The 21749-nt window shown below is 46.4% G+C and overlaps 6 protein-coding genes across 6 annotated transcripts; 5 read left to right on the top strand and 1 right to left on the bottom strand.

Annotated features, from left to right (window-relative positions):
* Positions 1–607: 607 nt before the first annotated feature.
* On the bottom strand, positions 608–1870 carry LOC128710064 (28S ribosomal protein S31, mitochondrial). Its single transcript, XM_053805102.1, has 2 exons — positions 1839–1870; positions 608–1748 (listed from the first exon to the last, which is right to left on the bottom strand). The coding sequence occupies exons 1-2, from the start codon at positions 1868–1870 to the stop codon at positions 608–610; spliced, it is 1173 nt and encodes a 390-aa protein (XP_053661077.1).
* An 800-nt stretch (positions 1871–2670) lies between these two features.
* Positions 2671–4948, top strand: LOC128708915 (dynein regulatory complex subunit 6-like). Its single transcript, XM_053803895.1, has 4 exons — positions 2671–2886; positions 2954–4450; positions 4530–4736; positions 4856–4948. Exons 1-4 carry the CDS (start codon positions 2671–2673, stop codon positions 4946–4948), a joined length of 2013 nt encoding a protein of 670 aa, XP_053659870.1.
* A 499-nt stretch (positions 4949–5447) lies between these two features.
* LOC128709169 (uncharacterized) lies at positions 5448–7586 on the top strand. The gene is made up of 4 exons (XM_053804154.1): positions 5448–5675; positions 5745–6941; positions 7018–7221; positions 7287–7586. The coding sequence occupies exons 1-4, from the start codon at positions 5448–5450 to the stop codon at positions 7584–7586; spliced, it is 1929 nt and encodes a 642-aa protein (XP_053660129.1).
* A 1382-nt stretch (positions 7587–8968) lies between these two features.
* Positions 8969–10769, top strand: LOC128718743 (dynein regulatory complex subunit 6-like). Its single transcript, XM_053812363.1, has 2 exons — positions 8969–10597; positions 10701–10769. Exons 1-2 carry the CDS (start codon positions 8969–8971, stop codon positions 10767–10769), a joined length of 1698 nt encoding a protein of 565 aa, XP_053668338.1.
* Positions 10770–11098: 329 nt separating this feature from the next.
* On the top strand, positions 11099–13282 carry LOC128718742 (dynein regulatory complex subunit 6-like). Its single transcript, XM_053812362.1, has 5 exons — positions 11099–11161; positions 11252–12457; positions 12626–12829; positions 12904–13110; positions 13190–13282. Exons 1-5 carry the CDS (start codon positions 11099–11101, stop codon positions 13280–13282), a joined length of 1773 nt encoding a protein of 590 aa, XP_053668337.1.
* An 865-nt stretch (positions 13283–14147) lies between these two features.
* LOC128708980 (uncharacterized) lies at positions 14148–17790 on the top strand. The gene is made up of 3 exons (XM_053803962.1): positions 14148–14255; positions 14322–15524; positions 17272–17790. The coding sequence occupies exons 1-3, from the start codon at positions 14148–14150 to the stop codon at positions 17788–17790; spliced, it is 1830 nt and encodes a 609-aa protein (XP_053659937.1).
* The last annotated feature ends 3959 nt before the right edge of the window (positions 17791–21749 follow it).

Raw genomic sequence — 21749 nt, 5'->3', positions numbered from 1 at the left:
ATGTTGCGGGAAAGATTCCATTCCACGTAGAATTTAATTAACGGCAGTACTCCTTAGTTCTAAGCTTACCGTTACTGTTGAAGAGTTAGAGTTAGTTAGCTATATGCACATCAGTTTACATTCATTCTTATGTTTTAGTCTTCCTCTGCACAAAAAAGGCCCCTGGCACTTATTGCAGGTTTGGTGTGCCACAAACAAGGATATTTATTTGTGCTTGTGAGGCAATGCGACACGAAAAGCTTTAGTGTGTTATATAGGCTGCATTTTACTTCCATTTTATCGCACATTGCACGTTCCGTGGTTTCTTTTTAATTTAAAGTGCTTTCTACTGCTACGCACCTTATGTAGAATCGTTAATTATAAACAGAACAAAAGACACGCGATCGCATGTGATCGATGAAGCATGTTACGGCGGACGCATTTACTATATGTTGAACGTATATTGCTTAGCGTACTCACTGGCTGTACCCGTGTTCCACGTAGACGAAGAAAAAGCGATAGAAATACAACAGAATAAATCGTTGTAGTTACAACTTTCGGAGAAAAAGTAACACAAACATTGTGTGTTAGTATGTGTTTCAAATGTTACGCTGCTACTTAGTTAGATTTATTGTTCAATCTCCTTCGTTTTACCACCACTCTCCGTTACGATAATGTCCTTCAGTATTTCCTTCTTCTGCTCGAAATAATCCCGGAACCAGCAGATGTGGTCACGCTTTTCCTGTGCCGTGATGTAATGATTTTTCGACAGCCCAACACACACCAGCTCCATAAAGTGTCGAATCGGACCCTTCTTCGGGCACCACGGTTCCAGATGTTCCTCCAGGAAGACGTGCTCGGTAAATGCAACCTTCGCCTCCTCCTCCCGGTCCTGCTCGTTGTTAATAGGGAACTTCCATAGTTTTCCCTGTTCGGTCCAGAGTGCCATCTTTTGGAAGTAATTTGATGGTGGATGCGTCACGGCTAACCGTAGCTCTCGTTCGCTAAGCTTTTCCCAGGTACGGAGCTTGTCCGGACTTTCGTTCAGCGAAGCAAGGTCCGTGAAAATACCCAACGGTTCCTCCTCGAACAGTTTCACACTTCCCGGTCCGCCGGGCGCTTGTGGGGGTTGTTTCGGGCTGGGACGCTTACGTTCGTACCGTTCTTTTGGTGAGGCAGCACTGCGTGACTGTTCCCCATCATCCGTGGGACGATATTGCTTTGCTCGCTTTGAATCGATCGATTTCTTCACCAAGGTGCTTCGCGTCGGATCACTTTCAGTGTGTTGCATCTTTTTGTTTTTATCAACGATCATGCCCGTAATGATGTCCGTAAGATTGCTCTCGCCAGGGGCGGATGCTGAGGTCGTCCCAAGCAGCTTTGAAAGCAGTTCCGATTCTGTGCGCTTGGCATCACCTCCAAGAGCGGTGGCTACGTTGCGCGTTGCCTGTGCGAGATCTTTGGGACGCTCCTCATCGTCAGAGTCCGAGTCCGAGTCGGCTTTTTTCTCCTTCGATTTCTTCGATTTTGGGCGCGGCAGATCTACCTTCTTGACGAGCTTCAACTCACTCTCGGTGTTCATCATGGCGAGCAGTTCGTTCAGCCGGTTAAGGGCAGCAGATGATTTTTTTCCTTCATCTTTACTCTTTTCGGTTCGGCGTACCGGAGCTGGTGACTTTGGTTTATCGCTACCATCTCCCGGTGCGTTTGAATCGGACGAAAACCCATTGCAGGACAACAAAAGCCGGATGCTTTGTGTCTTATGTAATCTGACCAAACAAAATACACGACACCAACATCCAAAAGAAAGGGAAACGATTAGTTAACGATATGAGTGAAACAGAATAGATAACCCTTACCTAAATAAAGGCGCACGTGCTATTTGGAACATTGTTCTAAAGTTTAGTTTTTAAAGATACTATTCTCCCACAGTACCAACACCGGCCGCGCGATGGTCAACAACTCGTGGGTTTGTTTACAATTTTCACCACTTTTGCTGATTGGTGTCAATGCGTGCTGTCAAATTCAAAATTGACAATTCGTTCCATTTTTTGACCGTTGTTCTGTAAGGAAGGAAAAACTAAACATAACATAACAAAGTTTTCTTTTACAATGACTAATGAAACAAATGCTACTCGAAAATTGGTTCCAATTTAGACCAACAATTTCAGATATTTGGCTATCTAAAATTATACTTTTCACTACTTCGTTCAATAAACCCTGTTCAACGAATATCACGCACCATTTAAGCTCGTACAAAGAGAGGGAAGGAAGCTATTTGCTAATTGTTACCGCCCAGTGTAACATTCTAACTGAAATGTAATCGACAAGAACAAGGTGTTATTTTCACTACACGCCACGTCGTTCCGCACGTACAATAGCCATGTAATGTGCGAACGACGCAAACACCCCGGCAAGCCGGTCCCCTATCGGTCGGAGCTTTTACATTCGTTAGATTTCGCTTTTTTGGCAGCGTACCACGCAAACAACAAATCACCGTCTTCGCCTGTTCCGTTTAACCGGTTTATTTTTAATTGTACACCGTACAACTCGCCGCGGAAACTTGGGATGCCTTCCGATGGTTACAGTTTGCGGGCGAATGCGGCCTGCCTAGAGCCAGTTAATTGAGTGAGTTCCAACGATTAGGACGTTGCCCAACAATCTCTGTAGTGTATCACAGTTGAAGCAGAAATGATGGATTTCTTCATTGCAAAAAACCACAACACTCCTGTCGAACCTCCGGCACCGGTAGTTGAAATGCTCACATTACCCTTTCCAAAGCAAAACATTGAGCCGATCCATACAAATGGTATCGAGGAGGTTACCAAGGAGTTGCCCAAAATTGCACCAAAAGAACCGACTCCCGAGCCAGAAATTTTCACCGGCTTCAACTATCTGCCCATGGAGGTAAGTTGTGTTTTTGCTCAGATTATGTGCGGTGAAGTTGTAAAATAATTGTTATGATACCCTGCAGCTGCTGTTAAAAGTAATGAAACAAATCTCCGTCGATGATCGGCTAGCCTGTGGTCAAACGTGTCACCGGTGGATGGAAGCGGCTCACTATTACCTTCCATTTAGCCAGCGTATCATCTACAAGTTTACCAACGTCAACTTCACCGACTACGAGCCCCCGATCAAGAGCTTTCTCGGTGCGTTCCGCATTTTCCCGCGGATCGCCATCAAGTCGTGTACCTTCTACGGCAACAGCCAGTTCTGGCCACTGTTTGGAGATCATGTGATCGAGCTCACGATAAAGAACTGTCTGATCAAGGATACGGAGCTGCTGTACATCTTGGAGAACGTGCCAAATCTGCGCCTGCTCAAAATAGAGCAGTGCGACGAACTGTTTCGCTCGTGGTATTTCGAGAAGCGCAACAGCTGCTGCGAATCTCACTTTGTTCTGCCGGACCTGCTAGATGTGTCGCTTACGAACAATGACTTCTTGGACGAGCTGCACTTTAACAAGCTGATGACGCTCGCTCCGAATATTGCGCATTTGGACCTTTCGAACTGCTTCAAGATGATCGCTTCCCATCGGCGGGTCGCGATGGTGGAGCATATAATGCGCTTCATCAACATGCACCAGTTCCAGCTGCAGACGCTAAAGTTCAATGGGACGCTAGCGATTGATGACATCTGTCTCAGCACACTGTCCATGATCGATGGGTTGAATCTGGAAACGTTCAGCATGACGTTCTGCGATAAGATTCCGGCCGCGATCATCGATCTGCTGCGCCGCCAGCCGGATCTGAACATCACACAAGACCTCGAGTGGAAGGTCGGCCGGCATCCGATAAAGGCGCCCGGATTTATTAGCTTCCTCGTGCGACAGACCAACATGGTGCATCTGGATCTGACCTCGTCGCTCGGTATTACCGATGAGGTAATGGAGCTGATCACGACCTGCCTGCCGAAGCTAAAAACACTCAAACTTCGACGGTGCATTCTGGTGACGGATGAAGGTATTATGAACATTGTTAACCTCGAGCATCTGGAGGTGCTGGATCTATCGAACTGCTACCGCATCTCCGACCGTGCCATGTACCATGGGGTAATTGGGCGGAAGGTGAAAAATCTGAAGGAGCTGTACCTGTGCGAACTGCCCACGCTGAGCGATTACTCGTTGATCCAGGTGACGCTAAATTATGAGATGCTGCAGGTGCTCGATTTAAGCAACAGTCCGAACGCGGCAACGGACGCCACCATGCAGTACATCAACTATTATTTGGTGTCACTGAAACAGCTGCATCTGTACTGCTGCACGAAGCTAACCGATTCCGGCCTGACCGGGATTGATCTGCCCGTCAAACCGATGATCACCTGGGATCACGAAGAAACGTTCCCGCTCGATCGTCTGTTCAAGCTGCGCGTCCTCAACCTGATCGGTTGCTATCGCATATCGGATCTCTCGCTACAGAACGCCTTCAAGTTGGCCGAACTGAAGGAACTCCATATGGCACGGTGTTATCAGGTTAAGAAGCTTGTTTCTTTTTCCTTTAGGCGCTTTTTGCGGAATGATTGAGTTTGTTACTTTATTCTTCACATTGCAGATATCGGAAAACGGCATCGCCGTTCTTAGCCAAAATGCAAGGGCACTGGAGTTCATCGACATCAGCGAGTGTCCGCTAGTGAACGATAACTGCATCGAGATGCTAACGTCTAACCTGAAGCGACTACGTAACCTGAAGGTGAACAAGTGTCCCCTGCTAACGAACGCCTGCCTGGAGATAATCGGACGAAACTGTAGCTACTTGAAGGTAAGCTTCGTACCCGTAGTGTAGCGTACTAGTGCGCCGTTTCGTCCGTATCCGTGTGTATGGCTGCTTACAGCCGCTCTGGCCACAAATTTCCTCATGCGCTTGAAGTTTTCCTACAGTTTCTGCACGTAAGCGGTTGTCGCCGGCTGAAAAAACCTCGTGAGCGCCTCGCGCACCTTCCATCGCTGAAAGCGGTCTATGTTGAGTGGTAGAGCGTAAGAACGTACTATTTTACTGCTAAGCACAACAACAATAAAAACCCAGGATCAAGCGAATCCTATTTTAAAACCATAACAATGAATGTTGCATTAGTAAGCCGCACCGTGAAGCTTGTTACGAAATTCGTCACCACATTCCGCATGAATGCATGCGGCGGAGATGGATGTTGATCGTCCACCGACAGGGTAGGTGTATTGTTTGTAAACAAATTCTATCCTTACGCAAAATGCTGATCAGAGGCGGTGCTTTCGCGCATGCGCTTCTTCCACCACCGCAGTGTCAATGTCTCGGACAAGTAAAAGCCCGCCCGGTCGGGATCCTGAGGTGTGATCGTCGTGTGTGGTACAATAATAGACACCGATCGATCGTTAGTCCGTACGATGACCGCAGGCGGAAATGATTGGCAGAACGGTTGTGACTTTCATCCGAACAAGCTGCACACTCGCCTAATCGCGATCTCGTAAGAACAATTTCCTGTTTTCGTGGCAAAGGATGGAGATGTCTATAGAGAGTTGGTTCAACCTGCACTACTACGGGTTCGGGCATGGTGAGGAATTCGACTACTACGATGAGGAGGAGGAAAGCGAAGAGGATGAGATTGAGGTGCAGGAACCGATCGTGGAGGTAGACGATCGCGAGTTTCCCTTTCATGATGATGTGTTTTACATCAACCTGAAGGGACCTCGCGTTCGCACCGGATTTGACAATCTTCCAATGGAGGTAAGAGAACATGCGAACTTTCGCCCGATCTGGTCTGGCTTGTAGCAATGAAATTCTCTCCCGTTGCAGATCCTGCTGAACATATTTCGCTTTCTCAACTCGGTAGATCGCGACTCGGCGGCCCTCGCCTGTAAACGTTGGTTCGATGCGATGGGCTATCGGGAGTTTCTCGATGAGGTGTGCTTCCACTTTGAGGAAGTGAGCATCTGCGATGGTACACATCCGATCGCTCTGTTCTTGCGCAGCTTCCGGCACTTTTCCAACATCAAGCTCACACGGGTCCATTTCAACGGGTACAGCGAGTTCTGGGATGTGTTCGGGGAGTACATCCGCGAGATCACGTTCTGCAACTGCATCACGCTGACGAAGTCCAAGCTGACGATGATACTGAAACGATTGCCCTTCCTGGAGTGTCTAGCGCTGGAGGAAGCGGACGAGTTCTTCAAAACGTGGACACCGGTCGAGATGAAGCGGATCGAGCCGGTGTGTCGTTGTTTGCGCAAGCTGGCACTGCGCAAGAGCAACGCGTTCACGGTGGAACATCTCCACTATCTTGTCGCGATGGGACCCAACATAAGTGCGCTGGAAATATCCAAATGTCTCAAGCAGATTGATGCACCGACGCGGGTGAAAATACTCACCACCATACTGGCGATCATGAAGATGCGCAAAAAGAAGCTACAGTCGGTCGACTTCAGCTACACTATGTACGACGATCTATTTCTGAAGCAGTTTGCGGAGATCGACAACATGTCGCTAAGCCAGATGAGCTTGTCGTTTTTTGAACGGGCACCGATTAAGGATCCGGGCATCATTGACATACTGCGCTGCCAGTCGGCCATCGTCCATCTGGATCTGTCCTCGTTCCTGAACCTCACCGATTTTGCGCTGATCGAAATTTCCACCTCACTCCGGTTGCTGAAAACGCTCAAGCTGAACGGATGCTGGCTACTGACCGACTTTGGTGTCGAATCGATCTACCAGCTGGACCGGTTGCAGGTGCTCGATCTTTCCGACTGTGATAAGATCAGTGATCGCGGTTTCATGAAGGCAATCGTAGACCGACGGCGGGATGGTATGAGCCAACTGTATCTGAGTATGCTGCCCGGGTTGACGGACAGTGTGATTCTGAAGATTTGCCTAACGCTGCTCAATCTCACCGTGATCGATTTCTGCGGTTCGGATTGCATGAACGACACATCGGTACAGTTTCTCTTCTGCTACCTTAAGTGTCTACGAACTCTGCGACTAAACGGATGCGTTAAGGTTAGTTCCCGTAAACTGACATTAGCTTGCATCAGAAGTAGAGAATTTAAGATGTCTTATCTGGTATCGCAAACAGATATCTGATGCAGGCCTAACCGGGGAGGATCTTCCAGTGGCGGTGATCGAAATCTGGGACACACAGTCGACGTTCTCGATCAGCGAACTGCGCAGTCTGCAGGAGCTTCAGCTGTCCGGGTGCTTCAAAGTGACCAACTTCACGCTGACACATTCATTCCGATTTCGAGAGTTGCGTGAACTTAACCTAGCCCACTGCGTGCAGGTAAGCAGTACGTCATTGAGGTCGTCTAGTATTGATAAGTATATGTGTTTGGTTTTGTTTTCTAGATTTCTGAGCCAGGTATCGAAGCAATGTCCCTCAATTGTCCTGCACTGGAGCAAATAGATTTGAGTGACTGCTTCCACGTTAATGACCGCTGTGTAGAGGCGCTTGCGAAAAATCTTTTAAGGCTTCGTTCGTTGAAGCTTGTCCGACTGCCTCTAATAACGGGTGCGAGCGTGGATGCGCTTGTGCAGTATGCGAAAGTGATCCGATATTTGTACATACGCAGCTGCAACAAAATACCGAAGGATGCACCGGAACGGTTGAGGAAAATAGCCACCTTACGTAATATACCCAAGTGTTAGTCGATGTTGTCCTGTGGTGAATCTGTCTGGTGTGGAACAGCAAATGTCGAATGTTCACGTGTCCAGTGTTTAGTGTACTTTATGGTGTGTTGTGCGTGCTCTGCAGTATATGAAATGCTGTTCCATTACTCTCATTTGCAGGCATGTCGGAATGAGGCATATCAAAATCCCGGAAGCCAATCCGCTCTATCTCCCAATCGTCCCAATTATGGATGGTTGAGCAATCCAATTTCCAGGAAATGTAAGGAAAATGTGTTTCAAATTAAAAATAAAGCACGGTATCTAAGCAGAATCCTTCAGTCTACAATGTAATACCAAATCATGGTTCCATCCATACTTCATATTCTTACCAATTTGTAAGCCGCATATCACTGTAAAGTCCCAAGAGAACATTTAAAGACACTATGCAGTCTTTTCGGCGGCCTTTTTTGTCACTATCACACGACAAGACTGGTCCGAAATCCCATTTGCGCTAATACGCCGTATGCAGGACAAACTATCCAGCTACGGGTAAATGAAATCAAAGAAAATCAGAAATTGCAGACCACCTGAGGTTGTTGTTCCGGTAAAGAAAAAGAAGAATGACTTTTTTCAGGTCAACCTTCAGGACAACTTGACAAAGCTTGTAAATTTGATTTCAATCGGGACAAAGACCCTTTACCACCACTAACGAACTGCTCTATAGGAAGCAACTCGACGTTTCCTTTTTCCTCTGGAGACATCTTCGGGTACTATTTATGGGGGTTTATTGAGGAAATTTTAAATTTCATGTTGAGCCAGCGCCGGAAGCACAAATCAATAAAATTTAAATGAAATTTAATTTAGAAATGGTGGTTTTTACTGCGACATTAATTTACTTGCGTTATTAGATAAATGAAAACAAATGAAAATATAAAATCCGAGTATAAATCATAAATTTCAATTAAAATTTGAACATTTCACGCCTGCGTACAATTCTCTTCTTTAAACATTTGAACCCCTTTCGATTACTTGTTTTCATTACAAAAAAAAAAATCTATCAACCTCAGGGGACCCTGGCCATTTATTTCCCCGAGCGTATGCAATCGCGCGACTAACCCTTAAAGGCAGCACTGCAATGGGTGGTGCGAAACAAAACCATCAGTTTCGACCCGATTCAGCATCGTTCGCAAACACTTTTGCTTTCCTTTCGGCACCGCACATTATCACGATAGCAGCGCAAAAGCAGTTGCATAATTCGCTTACCGATCCGATCGGCAAAATGTTCGGTTCGATCCGAACGGAATCGGGGGTGGGCACAAAAAAAAGGATCTTCAATAATAGCAAACCGCTGGCCGGAGCGTTGGGCAATTCGGTACAACGCAGTACATCGATACCATCTCGTCCGCATGCATCAAGACGCGATGGATTTTGTGTGTCCCGTGAGTGTGTTCCTGCCCGCGCGTAAAGCTCCTGCGAAGGGAAAACCGGACAGGGTGCTGTCTCGATCAAAATCGCTCGATCAACCGATGCCGAGCGGGGCGGAAAGGAACGTTGGGACGGGCGAGGGAAAACCGAGCTTGAGTGATCGAAAATCCAGCACCGGCAGTGGCGCGAAATCGAGCGCCTCATCTTCCGGATCGTCCAAAAAGAAACCCGACCCGAAGGTGGAAATGGTGGTGGAAAAGCGTAAAAGAGACAGTGTTTTCACGCTCTTCCCGAGCGTGCAGTGGAAACCGACGGTGGAAGAGAACGTACAGCTGCCGGTACAGTACTGCGACTGGATGGAATCGTTCAGCTGCGATGGTCGGTTTACGGCACGGTACGATCTGCTGCCCATGGAGTTGATACTGAAAATCTTCAAGCAGATCAACGCTAGCGACCGACTGGCGGCGAGCGAAACCTGCCGTCGATGGTTCGAAGCCGCACACTACTACGAACCGTTCCAGCGCCGGATGTACTTCAACTTCGATCGGATCGAGTTTAACGATGAGGACGGGCCGATAAAATATTTCTCCAATCCGATCCGCACCTACCCGTACCTGACGTTCACGTTCGTCGAGTTTACCAAGCACAGCGATTTTTGGTTGAATAATGGGATGTACATACGCGAACTGACGCTGCGCTGTTGCCTGATACGGAAGAAGAAATTCATCACGATCATGAAGAATTTGCCCATGCTCGAGCGGCTCGAGCTGATGCAGTGCGATGAGCTGTTCAAGCACTGGACGCTCGACTACAGCACGGATGAACCGATGTTCCCTTTCACGCTGCCCCACCTCAAGCATCTTTCGCTGGCTGCGTGCGACTACTACAACGAGTATCATTTCGAGCGATTTATTGAGGCCGCCCCGGCACTGGAGTCGATCGATGTGTCGAACTGCTTCATCAACCTGTACCTGGCGCGCCGCATGACCATGATATCGCGCGTTATGCGTTTGGTCAGCAAGAACCGGAACATTATGAAGGCACTTAACATCAGCGACATTCCCTGCTTCGATGACGTTGCGTGGCATCTGCTGGCGGAGATGAACGGTCTGTACCTGACGCACTTCACCGTCACGTACACCGACCGTATACCGTTGAAGGATCCGGGAATTTTGAAGTTTTTCAGCGTACAAACGCGCCTCACCCATCTCGACCTGACCTCGTCGATCGGTGTGAACGATGTGTGCCTGCAGCTGATCGTGGAGAGCTGTCCACTGCTGCAGGTGCTGAAGTTGCGCCGGTGCTGGTTACTCTCGGACGAAGGCGTGCAGGATCTGCACACCCTGAAGCACCTGCGGGTGCTGGACGTGTCGAGCTGCGAGCGGATCTCCGACTACGGTATGCGGGTGGGCATTATTGGGAAGCGTGCACGCCCGGTGGACGAAGCGTACTTTTCGCTGCTGAGCACGCTGAGCGACTACACCATGTACTATCTGGTGCTGATGTTCAAAAACCTGCAAGTGCTCGATCTGGACAGCAATGCGACCATTACGGACACCTCGCTGCAGTATCTGTGCTGCTACTCGCAGGAGCTCCGCAACTTGAATCTCCAGTCCTGTGCCAAGGTAAGCGAGTGTATCACAGTTGTTTGTATGTTTGCGTTCTTTAATTCCTTGTTTGGTGTAACGCTACTTAAAATACTTCACGCGATGGGATTTGCTTGAAAAGGGAAAGCCACAACACCACATTACGGCATCGCATCCGCACTGTCACTGCCAAGGTGGATCCTCAAAATAGGCGCCGCGGTGCAACGAAAACAAAGATAGTTCGCTTTCTTTGCCCGCCGCCCACCGGCATCTCAGCACGCAAATGGCAATTTCAAACATGCCATCAGTTCATTTGCATGCGGGGATGCTCTTGCGAGGTAGTGCTTTCCTCGATTGGATGTCTGTTTTATTTATTTTTTATTTTGGGGTGTCCCCAATCGTACGGCATCGGCCCATGACGGCCTGTTGGTTTCCTTGTTCGATCCGAGCCGACCGAACCTCGGCGACCACGAGACAGATGTTATTTAACCGATGATCGCACTCACTGTTCAGTACCCGCCAAACGGAGCGTGATCAAGGATGCGCTACCACAGAAAACCGTTGCCAATATTTCGGCCCCAGTTTGAACTGCTGCCGGTTGAAGTAAGTTGAAGCATTGTTTTCGCGGTGGACTACTGCGGTGCACAGTGTTGGAGAGTAATAAACGTATTGCTTGGACATCTCACCCTCTAGCTGGTCGTACAGATATTTAAGTATCTCTCCCCAAGCGATCGACGATCGGCGAGTTTCGTGTGCAGCCGCTGGTACGAAGCGTCCAAGTACTGCCGGTTCGCTGAGCAGATGGTTCTGCATCTCGTCGGCGTTGATTTCGATGACTTCAAACCGCCGGTCATGAATCTCATCCTTGCCGACCGGAAATACCCGCTGATCAAGCTGTCCCGGGTGAAGCTGAACGTGCAGAGCAAATTCTGGCAGAACTATGGACCGTTTGTGCGCGAGATCACGTTCGAGAAGTGCATGATCTGGAGGGAGCGTGTGATCTCGCTGTTCAAGCAAATGCCCAATCTGCGTGTCGCACGCTTTGTCGAGTGCGATCTGCTGAGGGACGATCTGTTCCGTACGTGGAAGTTCTTCGACAACGGTCTGTACACGATCGATTTCCCGGGCGTGGAGTCACTCTCGCTGGCCAAGAACAACTTCAGCCAGCTGCAGTTCGAATCGATGGTGGAAATGATGCCGAACCTGACGCGGGTCGACTTTTCGAACTGCTTCCGGCAGGTGGAAACCGGTCGGAAGATGTTTCTGCTTGGCTGCATCCAGAAGTTCATCGTGCGCAGACAGTATGTGTTGCGTTCGGTCAATATCAGTGGCATTCCGGTGGATGACATTTTTCTCCGAGGGCTAGCAGATGCAGCGGGTTTGCTGCTGGACGAACTAAGTCTGACGTACCTCGAGAAGATGCCTACCCGCGAACCGGCCATCATCGATCTAGTTCGCAAGCAGACGAATCTTCGCTGTCTGGACGTGACCAGCTCGACGGGGATAACGGACTTCTGTCTGGAGCAGATCGTGCGACACATGCACGGGTTGCGGGCGCTTGTCATGACCGGTTGCTGGGGCATCTCGGACTACGGCATCAAGCAAATCTTCAAGCTCCAGCACCTGGAAACCCTCAACCTTTCCAACTGCATTCGGATGTCAAAACACGGCATCATCGATGGGGCCGCCTTCAGCAATCGGGCCATCTTGAGGGAACTCCACCTGGAGCTGTTGGACACGCTGGACGAGGAGTGTGTGGTGAAGATTGGTGCCAACTTTCCCAACCTCACCGTGCTGAACATCGGTGGATCGTCGACCTGCATGACCGACTGGTCAGCGCAGTACATCTTCTGCAATCTTGTTAATCTGGAGCATTTAAACATTGAGCGTAGCACGAAGGTACTCACTAACTTACTAAACGCGTTGTGCATGTAATTAACACCTCAAGCAGCCTGGGGAGAAGATACGGAAGGGCGGGATTTTCGAACGAAACGTGACGTTTCTAAACGTGTTTTCTTCCTTCTCCTCTCGTTTCACTCTCTTCGTGCGTGCCTCTCCAAACTGAAGCTAACTGATGCTGGGTTTACCGGGATCGATCTGCCCGAGAAAACGTTCTCAATCTGGGACGTGGAGGAAACGTTCGCGATCGATCGTTTGAAGAAGCTGCGCGTACTGAAGGTGTCCGGTTGCTATCGCATGACAGATTTTGCGCTACGCTACGGATTCCGGTTTACCGAGCTGAAGGAGCTTAGCCTATCGCGGTGTCACCAGGTGAGTCGGCTGCATGGTCCATGGTAGATGGTACTGACAGGTGATCTAACTCGATTGATTTGGATTTTTCTTAGATTTCCGAGGCCGGCATTGAACGGTTGGTATCGTCGTGCCCGGCGCTAGAGTATCTGGATCTCAGCGAGTGTCCCAACATCAACGATAACTGCGTGAAGATGATCGCCAAACAGCTGAAACGCATCAGCACACTAAAGTTAGCCAACTGTCCGCTGCTGACCGAACATTGTCTGGACTATTTGGTGGCATGTTGCAAAAATTTGAAGGTAAGAAAATGGTGACAGCTGGTGAGCGGTACAAGAGTGAAAGTTTAATTTTTGTTTGCTCATCATTCTCATCTTCTAGTATCTGTACGTGAGAGGGTGCTTCAAGCTGCCGCCAGACATTGCGGAACGTTTAGCGAAAATACCCACCATGCGGCAGGTTTACAAATCATAGGAATAGTATTTTTATTTTTTTTTTATTAATTAATAATTAAGTTACGGATAACAAAACAAAGATAAACGTATAAAGCGAGGAAATATGATGTTCTTCTGGATATGTTCTATTGAATACAAGGGTCTTTTACAAGTATTTGCGTTGTAGATTTTCTTTACCGTCATTTCCCACAACACGCAAATATTTATCTTTGAAAGCAATTATTAGAGTTTTTTTAATAATTTATATCGTATAGAAATCCAATTTACTTAACAAGCGGTTTGCACTGATTAATAAAATCAAATTTATGAACAACGTCAAAGTACTGCTTTTTACAAGACAAACAAATGTTATTGTCTGATTTGGTTCGATATTCGTCGCTTCTACAATCAGCTGATACACTCCGTCCTTCGCAAGACCACATAAAATAAACACCGACCCGATCAACACGTAATAGAACGCTTTCACATGCGCAGTTGGTTCTCTTGGCAAGCGATACCGAATTCTGAACGATTTTCACCTGAATGTCATTCATCACCGGCAAGCATCGTCGTCATTATGTCATGGTGCAAGAACTCGATTAATTTCATTTTCCCTTATCGTCGCAGAACCTCGGTCACGAAATGGATCGTGCGCCCGAAACGAGTGCTCCGTCGAGCTTCATTCTTAGCAGCAGGAAGTGGACACATACACTTGTTGGGACACTCTCAATTTTAGTCGATTCACGTTCACTGACACGGACGGTTGAAAGCTTTGTCGTGTTCTGAAAGGTGAAGCTTTGGCGCTTGGCACCGTCGCTTTGTTTTTGTTGTGCCAAAACAGTAGATCACGCTGTGGGTTGTTTTGTTTGTGTTTTTAGTGTGTAATCCGGTATATCCCTCCCCGAATGGCATTGGCTCGTCTGGTGGAGCGAATCGAGCGAACGCTCTACGTGCACTATGAGGATAGCTTCGTGTATTTCTTTGAGCCCAACTTTGAAGCACTTCCACCGGAGGTTGGTACGGTTAGGTGTGCGTAAATGCATTCAACACTAACCATTAACCACGATCTTATTCCACAGCTACTGATCCAACTGTTCCAGTATCTGAATCCCAGCGATCGTAGTGCGGCGGCACTTGTCTGTCGGTCCTGGTACGATGCGTTTCGGTACATCAAGTTCCAACGAGCAGTACGCCTTCACATCCACGACATTGAGTTCGTCGACAACGGACATCCACTGAAGGGACTGATGACGTCCTTCCGCTACTTTACGGACGTATGCATCACCAAGGTAGTGTTCGGTAACAAGAGCGAGTTCTGGAGCGAGTTCGGCTACGGCATTGAGGAGCTCACGTTCGACAACTGTGTCATCTGGAAGCACAAGCTGGCGTCGATCTTGAAGTACATGCCACGGTTGCATCGTCTCAACATCTTCAACTGTCCGGATCTGTTCAAAACCTGGAAGCTGATCGAGAACACGACGGTCACTTGGAATCTGGTGATGCCGGAGCTAAGGCACATCAGTCTCGCCCGAAACAACCGCTTCCTGGAGCATCATTTCGATTATCTGGTGCAGCTGGCACCTAACCTCGATTCGATCGATGTGTCCGAATGCTTCAGCAGTATCGAAGCCCGACAGCGAGTGCTAATGCTCAACCATATACTCGACTTTGTTCGTACGACCCGGACCCGGTTGCGGCATCTCTTCCTCTGTGGTACACCGATCGACAACGTATTTCTGCGTGGACTGGCCGATGTTCGCGATCTGTCACTCCGCAGTTTGGGGCTGATGGTTTGCGAGAAGATTCCCACCAACGAACCGGGCATTATCGATCTATTGCGAGCACAAACTGCCCTCACGCATCTGGACCTATCGAAGTCGCTTGCGTTGAACGATTCCGCGCTGATACAGATCTCCCAATCGATGCCACAGCTCGAAACGCTAATCCTCAACCGGTGCTGGATGATCACGGACTATGGCATCACGGCGATCAAGCGTCTGGTCCGGCTGCGCCACATCGATCTGACCAACTGTGAGCGCATTACCGATGTCGGGCTGGTGGGCGGTCTGTTCACACATAATCGCCGAAACGTGCGCAAGCTGTATCTCGGGCTGCTGACCAACATGAGCGATGCGGCACTCACGAAGGTGTCGTTCGAGTTCTGTGACCTGGCGGTGCTTGATCTGGGCGGATGCTCGAACAGCATCAACGATCTGTCGATACAGTACATCTTTTACCACATGACGAAGCTGCAGGAGCTAAATTTAGACTGCTGTGCGAAGGTAAGTGCGACGACCACGAGCCTTTCGATCGTTGCCATTGATGCTGTTGTGAAGTGTGCGACGTGACATTAACATTCGTTTGGAAGCAAAATTGAGCAACTATAAATAGTTTTATGTTTCCAATGTGGTGTTGATAAGATTATACAAATCATGTAAAATATTCGTAACTCGAGAATCAATCGTTTGGGAAAGGATTTCACGAGCTAACACAATTGTGTGTGCGTAATTGATTTGTGCATTTTGGCAAACATTTCTCCACTTCAGTTTACATGTTATGGTTTAGTACTTTTTTAAATTTAAACTTTTCAGACTTTATCAAATTTCATATTTCAGGTTATTTGCAATAATTTATATTTTATACCTAATATATTATGTAAAATACATTTTAATATTTTGTTCTGTTTTATCGTTATTTGCTAACATTATATATTCCGTCTAAGTAATACCCTGTGTTGTCATTCTTTAACCTGTGTGATCCTGTGCAATTGGATTGGATTTGTTGGACTAAGATGAAGTCCACATTTTGCAAGAACCAGTCTGGTCAGGATAGCTTGCTCTTTATTATTACAACTGTTCTCGTACGGGGAGACTGATGTTTTGTTCATACGAAGCTGGTTGTCTTTCAAATTTCACCATTCGTTGTGCCATGCCCAGACAATATCATCTTTTGCCCGTTTGTTAAAATACTGCATGGAAAGAGTTACGTCATGTACTGAGACAGGTTCTCGACCTTCACTAGCTTCTACATTGTCTTTTATACCCCAATGGCCTGGTGCTAAGGTGATTACGGAAAATTTTCAAGGATTTGAATTAAAGGATACGTTGATTGCGACCAAAACACGCGCACTATTAGTAAAAATAACGTCAGGTTTGCAGGAAATTGTTGTTTCTTCGGCTGCTATGATCATTTTCAATCTTTCCTTGGCCTGCTATAGGCTGAGCACGTCGTGTAGACATGGTCAGGTCACCAATCCGCTTCCAAGAAACTCTGTCCAAGGCTGCATTCCTCCATCCACCAATCTCCGACAGGTTCGACTCCACCTGATCCAGCCACCGAACGGGTTGCTGACGAGCACCTTTGTGGTAGGGCATGAGACCGGTGCCCCAACCATCGTATCCTTCCGGCTTTGACTACCGTAAGGATATCAACTCCGCCATCAGCTCAGCGTGCTCGTGGTTCATTCTCCTTCTCCATACGCCCTGCTCGCACACACCGTCAAAGATGGTCCGTAACATGGCAATCACTTATGATCCGGTATGATCCGGGAGCTTAATTGGACATTTATCCTTTGCCGAGACAACTCCACATCCCGTACTATATTTTGAGCCTGAAACATCCGTATATTTTTGGTGGTGGACTCGACATCATACAGCAAATGATTGAAGTTTTGCATTCCCATAACCGATTTGATAGTTGTTGGTACTTTATTCTTCATCGACCAATCTTTTCTTGGGAATCTGTTGAATCAAAAGCCGATCTCCATCCGTGTTAGTATTTTGATGCAGTGTATCCCGGTGGTTCGTCACCGGGCATTTTCCATGAAGGCATTTTTAGTTCTTCTCTTATAATTTGTCAGCATTCAGTACCGTGAGCAGCGGATCTGACTACCCTAAATTCCATTTCATTAACCATTATCACAAAGCAATCCTTTTAATTCTATGAATCACATGGCAATAAACCATTTGATACAAATACTTAAATAAAAATATAAATAAACTTGATAAAAATATTCTTTTCGCTATCCAGGTGTCGGATGCCGGCATTACGGGTGTTAACCTAGAGGAGAAAGCATTCGCGATCTGGGATATCGAGCTGTGCTTCTCGATCGCCGATCTAGTCGGTTTGAGGTCGTTAAAATTATCCGGCTGCTACAAAATAACTGACTACTCCTTTGAGCGGTGTTTCAACTTCCGGGAACTGAAGGAGCTCAGTCTTGCCCGATTGCTGCAGATCACCGAGCGTGGACTTAACCGGCTCGTGCTCGGCTGCCCATCGCTCGAGGTGGTCGATCTCAGCGAGTGCCGCACGATCACGGATCGCTGCATCGAGATCATCACCAAATGTGAGCCCCGTCTAACCACACTCAAGCTCCAGAACTGTTCGTTGATAACGGATAAGTCCATCAAGTGCATCGTCGAAAATTGCCGCGTACTGCGTGTGCTGAATATTCGTGGATGCATTAAAATATCGTCCTACGCAGAATCGAAGCTGTCCGCGGTGAAATCGTTGCGACATCTACACGGAACCACACCGGAAGTTATTTAACCTGAGTGAAATGTGCACGGTGGTGCCACCGGTAAAGAGAATATGGGTGTGTGTGTGTTAAAAGAAAATAAATACCGCCGATGGTTGGTAGCCAGCGCGATCGATGACGGTAAAGTGTTCGTTCTCTTCATTCCGAATGTTGCTCAAGGTCAATCTTTTTCCATTTTTTACGGTGCTATTTCCATACTTCTCAATGCTCAACGGTGGAATTGATGACCAAGCACGTAAAAAACCAACGCACGGACCAACAAAGTGCAGCATAGTGGTCTCCACCTCATCCAGATCCTCGGTTTTCCCCACCGGTGGATTACCGATCGGCCACCTAGGAGCCAACGGTGGTCCACGAGATCGAAGTAATGATCAGTGAAGTTTTTTGGTTAATTAGTCGGTGATGCTTGAGATAAAAGATCAAAGAAAAAACTGCCGACGAACATCGAACCGGTGGCTACTGGTACTGGGCCGCCCACCACTGCTGCCTCCCATGGCACTTGTCCCGCAGCACAACGAGATGCCGCACCGGTTTCGGGACCGAGACAAACCGAGACACACCGTTGTCGGGTGCAAACATTCTGGTGCCGTTGGAAAAGTGCACGCACTCACGATAGGGGAATCGACAAATCCCTGTTCCCGAAAAGCACTTGCGGCCGCCGGTCACACTGGACAGGAATTGGAAGGAAGCCCACAAGAGAAGCCGAAACAGGGGCAACATGCAGCAGTAAGTTTATATGATTTAATAATTTTATTGCACGCATCTCCGGTGTTTTTTTTTTTTTGTTTTGTGTTGTTTTATGGTACAAACCTCAACGGAACGGATTCATCGTCGCCGTGGTCGGTGTAGCGAAGACAGAGTGTTTCGTACGGACATCATCGTATCGGCCACTCGTCAGATCTTGGTGCCGACTACGGCGATGGTCAATTGTGTTTTTTTTCTTGTTTTCGTTTCAGTTTGATGTTTCATGTCTGCTTCCGTCTGTTTAGACATTTTTGCCGCCTTTTTTACCTTTACTGGGTATGTTTCGTTCTATGGGTTTGATGGACCAAATGCAAAAAAAACGCTAGCAAAAATGTGTTTTTTTTTATTTAAACAACCAAGAAGCCGGCCTGTAGTGATAGAAATAAACAAGTGGAAGGTACGGACACTCACTCCCTTTCTTGAGCACCGTTTTTCATTAAGTTCGTAACTTTTTTGTTCTGTTTTATAAATGGGTTTTTTACACAATATTTCTAATTATAATAACTCCGATGGTAGATTTGCAGATTTTCAGTTTGGTCTGTCGATGCATTGCCGGTGTGGTGCAGTGTTAAATTCCAAGTTAAATTCCCATGTACTAAATTCCAGCGAAACTGCCAAGTTTCGCATCACATGATTCAACGAATCTTATTCATTAATGTATTCTTCGATTGAAATATTAGCTCGATAAACCATGTTACGAGAGACATTATACTTTCAAGTAGTAAAAGTATAGTAAATATATTGAAGAGGAATAAACGCATAATAAGGATTGCGGAAGGTATAGAACCGTCAATAGGTGACTTTCATCTGTGAAATATTCACGAAACTGGTTGTGATAAGGAAAAGGACACGATTCTCTTCAAGTAAGGGTCTAGTCTTCCCGCTTTTGGGTATCCAACTGTTTATGAATTTGTCAGGTTCGTTTACATGAACATTAATTAATTTTTGCTTAATTTTGGGAGTTAATTATATTGCTCTAGTTTTTATGTATTCTAGAAGTTTCTATATATTTCTAGAAGGTTTATGATTCCTGTAATTCATTAATTTAATTAATGAATTAATTAATTGAAATCGGTTATACAGGATTTTAAGACTAATTAACATATTAATACTCGTCAGTGTACGGGATCTTTAGACGATTTATCATGAAAATACGTTAAAACGAGAGAGATATTGCTAATGTAGTTAGTATTGCTATTACTTGCAGGCTTAGCACGACATGAGCCAAACTTATCGATCTGGGGTGATCCGCCATCACAAGCTGTTAGATATGGTTGGATATGACAAGAGTATTTAGCTCAAGAATTTGTTCTAGCAGGATGAGAACTGTGTAAAAACTTTCCACAAACTGTGATTTTTTAATATAAAAGATATGGGCGCGCAAAACTTTAGATTAAAACTTAATTTATAGAACTGGAGTGATCCGCCATGACACGCTGTAAGATATAGTAGACTACTACTTTGCACTCTATCCTGTCTTAAGATGAAGAACAGAAACAGTTTTCTGCCGTTGTCTCACTGTTTTGATGAAGGCTGTTACTAATTAAGTGATAAAGCTGTCAAATTTTGGTTGTGCATACTACGATAGCCACCAAACACTAAACAGTGCTACACTTTTTACTAAGGTGGCAGGAAACTGGTATGAAAAATCATTGCAGTTTTTAGCAAAATTTTTAATGCATACGTTAAAAATGGTTGTCTGAAGTCGATTAAATCACTCTTTCATGAGAATTAGATAAGATTCCAGTTATGATGATTGTTTTACAATTCTCAAATGCTGGATTCATCTCAAGAGTTAATCGTTCTTAAAACAGACGTAAACTCCTTTCAAGAGCACGCACGCTTGTGATTTCTCATTTTAGACTCCTTTTTTTTTATTTTCTATTGACCTTAATCGAAACAAATGTTTTTTTTACTTGGTGTACTTTAAGTAAAGGCATGCATTAAGCTCGTCCCTGCACTGTTGATCTTTGTTCAAACTGGGGCACTCTCGGAAAAGACGGAAGGGTAAATAAGCCTTTTCTTCGTATTTGGTTCGCCGGTTCGAGGATCAGGGCAATAAAATCGATCCCAACAACAGCAACAGGAACAACGACGACGACGACGAAAAAAAAAACACAGAAAAACAAACCTCTCCAAACAATGCACTTGGTAAATAGGCAATATATGCGTACCGAGCAGTTCGTGGCAAAACCGGAGTAGCCATCCGTAGCGGATGCTGCTAGATGGAGGAAAAAGCAAATTCCACTTCTGCCCCGAAGCTGACGTCGTTCGGTCGGCCAGTTGTTTGTGTGCACGCGTATGTGTGTGCGCGTGCGATTGTGACGATCCGATCATACAGATGGTGTGTTTGCTCATGCTCAGCATAACGCAAACAATTGAAAGACGACGACGACGGCAACAAAATGGAATCGTTGCGCGACATTGACGGCGACTTTGGATGGACCTTCCCGGCCACCCTATTCGATGGTGACTGTGGGGTTTGGTTCGCTTGAATTAATTTCAAGTCACGCCAAAACCTTTCAGCTCCATCTGAAAACTCGGGTGGCAGGAGCTAGCGCACCGCGGTGCCGGTGTGGAACGTTGATGCTTTCGTCGGACTTTTCGGTGACGACCTGCTCCATCAATCTTGCAGCCCGCCATTGCCAACCCCTTGGGCAGCAGCCGGCAACGTTCGACCTGAGTCAGAGCAGCGGCAAATGTTTGTTGGAGAAATTAGTGAGGTTTAAAAAAAACGGTATCACGACAACGACGACACGACCACCGAGTGACGGTGTCGGATGCTGGGGAATGCTGGGGTTTTTGTACAAACGACTTCGATTGAACGTTTAAATAAGATCACTACGGAGCTTTTACCGTGCAGTCTAGAATTTCCAGAAGATGAAATGAGATATTTCATTTTCATAATGAGGTGTCCGGTGTTTTGTGATGAGCTGTATTGATTTTAAATCTCGTTTGGAATCTGTGTTAGCACTTAATAGTTTTGATGATTGCAGAAAAAATGCAACTAACAATAGTTGATGGATATTCAGTATGCACAAGTCCTTATCAATAGTGATCGTAAAACTATTTTCTATAAAGTAATTTCTATAAAGTTAGTTAAAAAAGGATTTTTTTAATGATTTTTCTCAGTCACACTATATTAACACTGAAAAAAAACATGTGAAACTTTTAGAACAAATAAAAAAGTATAAAAAATATAAGAAAACTTTAAATGTTTTCATTA

Source organism: Anopheles marshallii, chromosome 2 (assembly GCF_943734725.1).
Source record: "Anopheles marshallii chromosome 2, idAnoMarsDA_429_01, whole genome shotgun sequence".
Lineage (NCBI taxonomy): Eukaryota > Metazoa > Arthropoda > Insecta > Diptera > Culicidae > Anopheles > Anopheles marshallii.
The sequence above is the reverse complement of the archived record's forward strand: the minus strand, read 5'-3'. Positions and strand labels throughout refer to the sequence as shown.

What these genes read in the sequence shown, in the direction of transcription:
- LOC128710064 (XM_053805102.1), bottom strand. Translation starts at nt 1,870, where the DNA reads ATGTTCCAAATAGCACGTGCGCCTTTATTTAG. An exon ending in GCACGTGCGCCTTTATTTAG is followed by an intron (nt 1,749 to 1,838) that starts GTAAGGGTTATC and finishes TTGTTTGGTCAG; the next exon opens with ATTACATAAGACACAAAGCA.
- LOC128708915 (XM_053803895.1), top strand. Translation starts at nt 2,671, where the DNA reads ATGATGGATTTCTTCATTGCAAAAAACCACAACACTCCTGTCGAACCT. An exon ending in TCAACTATCTGCCCATGGAG is followed by an intron (nt 2,887 to 2,953) that starts GTAAGTTGTGTT and finishes GATACCCTGCAG; the next exon opens with CTGCTGTTAAAAGTAATGAA. An exon ending in ATATGGCACGGTGTTATCAG is followed by an intron (nt 4,451 to 4,529) that starts GTTAAGAAGCTT and finishes TTCACATTGCAG; the next exon opens with ATATCGGAAAACGGCATCGC.
- LOC128709169 (XM_053804154.1), top strand. Translation starts at nt 5,448, where the DNA reads ATGGAGATGTCTATAGAGAGTTGGTTCAACCTGCACTACTACGGGTTC. An exon ending in TTGACAATCTTCCAATGGAG is followed by an intron (nt 5,676 to 5,744) that starts GTAAGAGAACAT and finishes CTCCCGTTGCAG; the next exon opens with ATCCTGCTGAACATATTTCG. An exon ending in ACCTAGCCCACTGCGTGCAG is followed by an intron (nt 7,222 to 7,286) that starts GTAAGCAGTACG and finishes TTTGTTTTCTAG; the next exon opens with ATTTCTGAGCCAGGTATCGA.
- LOC128718743 (XM_053812363.1), top strand. Translation starts at nt 8,969, where the DNA reads ATGGATTTTGTGTGTCCCGTGAGTGTGTTCCTGCCCGCGCGTAAAGCT. An exon ending in ATCTCCAGTCCTGTGCCAAG is followed by an intron (nt 10,598 to 10,700) that starts GTAAGCGAGTGT and finishes TTGCTTGAAAAG; the next exon opens with GGAAAGCCACAACACCACAT.
- LOC128718742 (XM_053812362.1), top strand. Translation starts at nt 11,099, where the DNA reads ATGCGCTACCACAGAAAACCGTTGCCAATATTTCGGCCCCAGTTTGAA. An exon ending in ACATTGAGCGTAGCACGAAG is followed by an intron (nt 12,458 to 12,625) that starts GTACTCACTAAC and finishes TCCAAACTGAAG; the next exon opens with CTAACTGATGCTGGGTTTAC. An exon ending in CATGTTGCAAAAATTTGAAG is followed by an intron (nt 13,111 to 13,189) that starts GTAAGAAAATGG and finishes CTCATCTTCTAG; the next exon opens with TATCTGTACGTGAGAGGGTG.
- LOC128708980 (XM_053803962.1), top strand. Translation starts at nt 14,148, where the DNA reads ATGGCATTGGCTCGTCTGGTGGAGCGAATCGAGCGAACGCTCTACGTG. An exon ending in TTGAAGCACTTCCACCGGAG is followed by an intron (nt 14,256 to 14,321) that starts GTTGGTACGGTT and finishes CTTATTCCACAG; the next exon opens with CTACTGATCCAACTGTTCCA. An exon ending in ATTTAGACTGCTGTGCGAAG is followed by an intron (nt 15,525 to 17,271) that starts GTAAGTGCGACG and finishes TTCGCTATCCAG; the next exon opens with GTGTCGGATGCCGGCATTAC.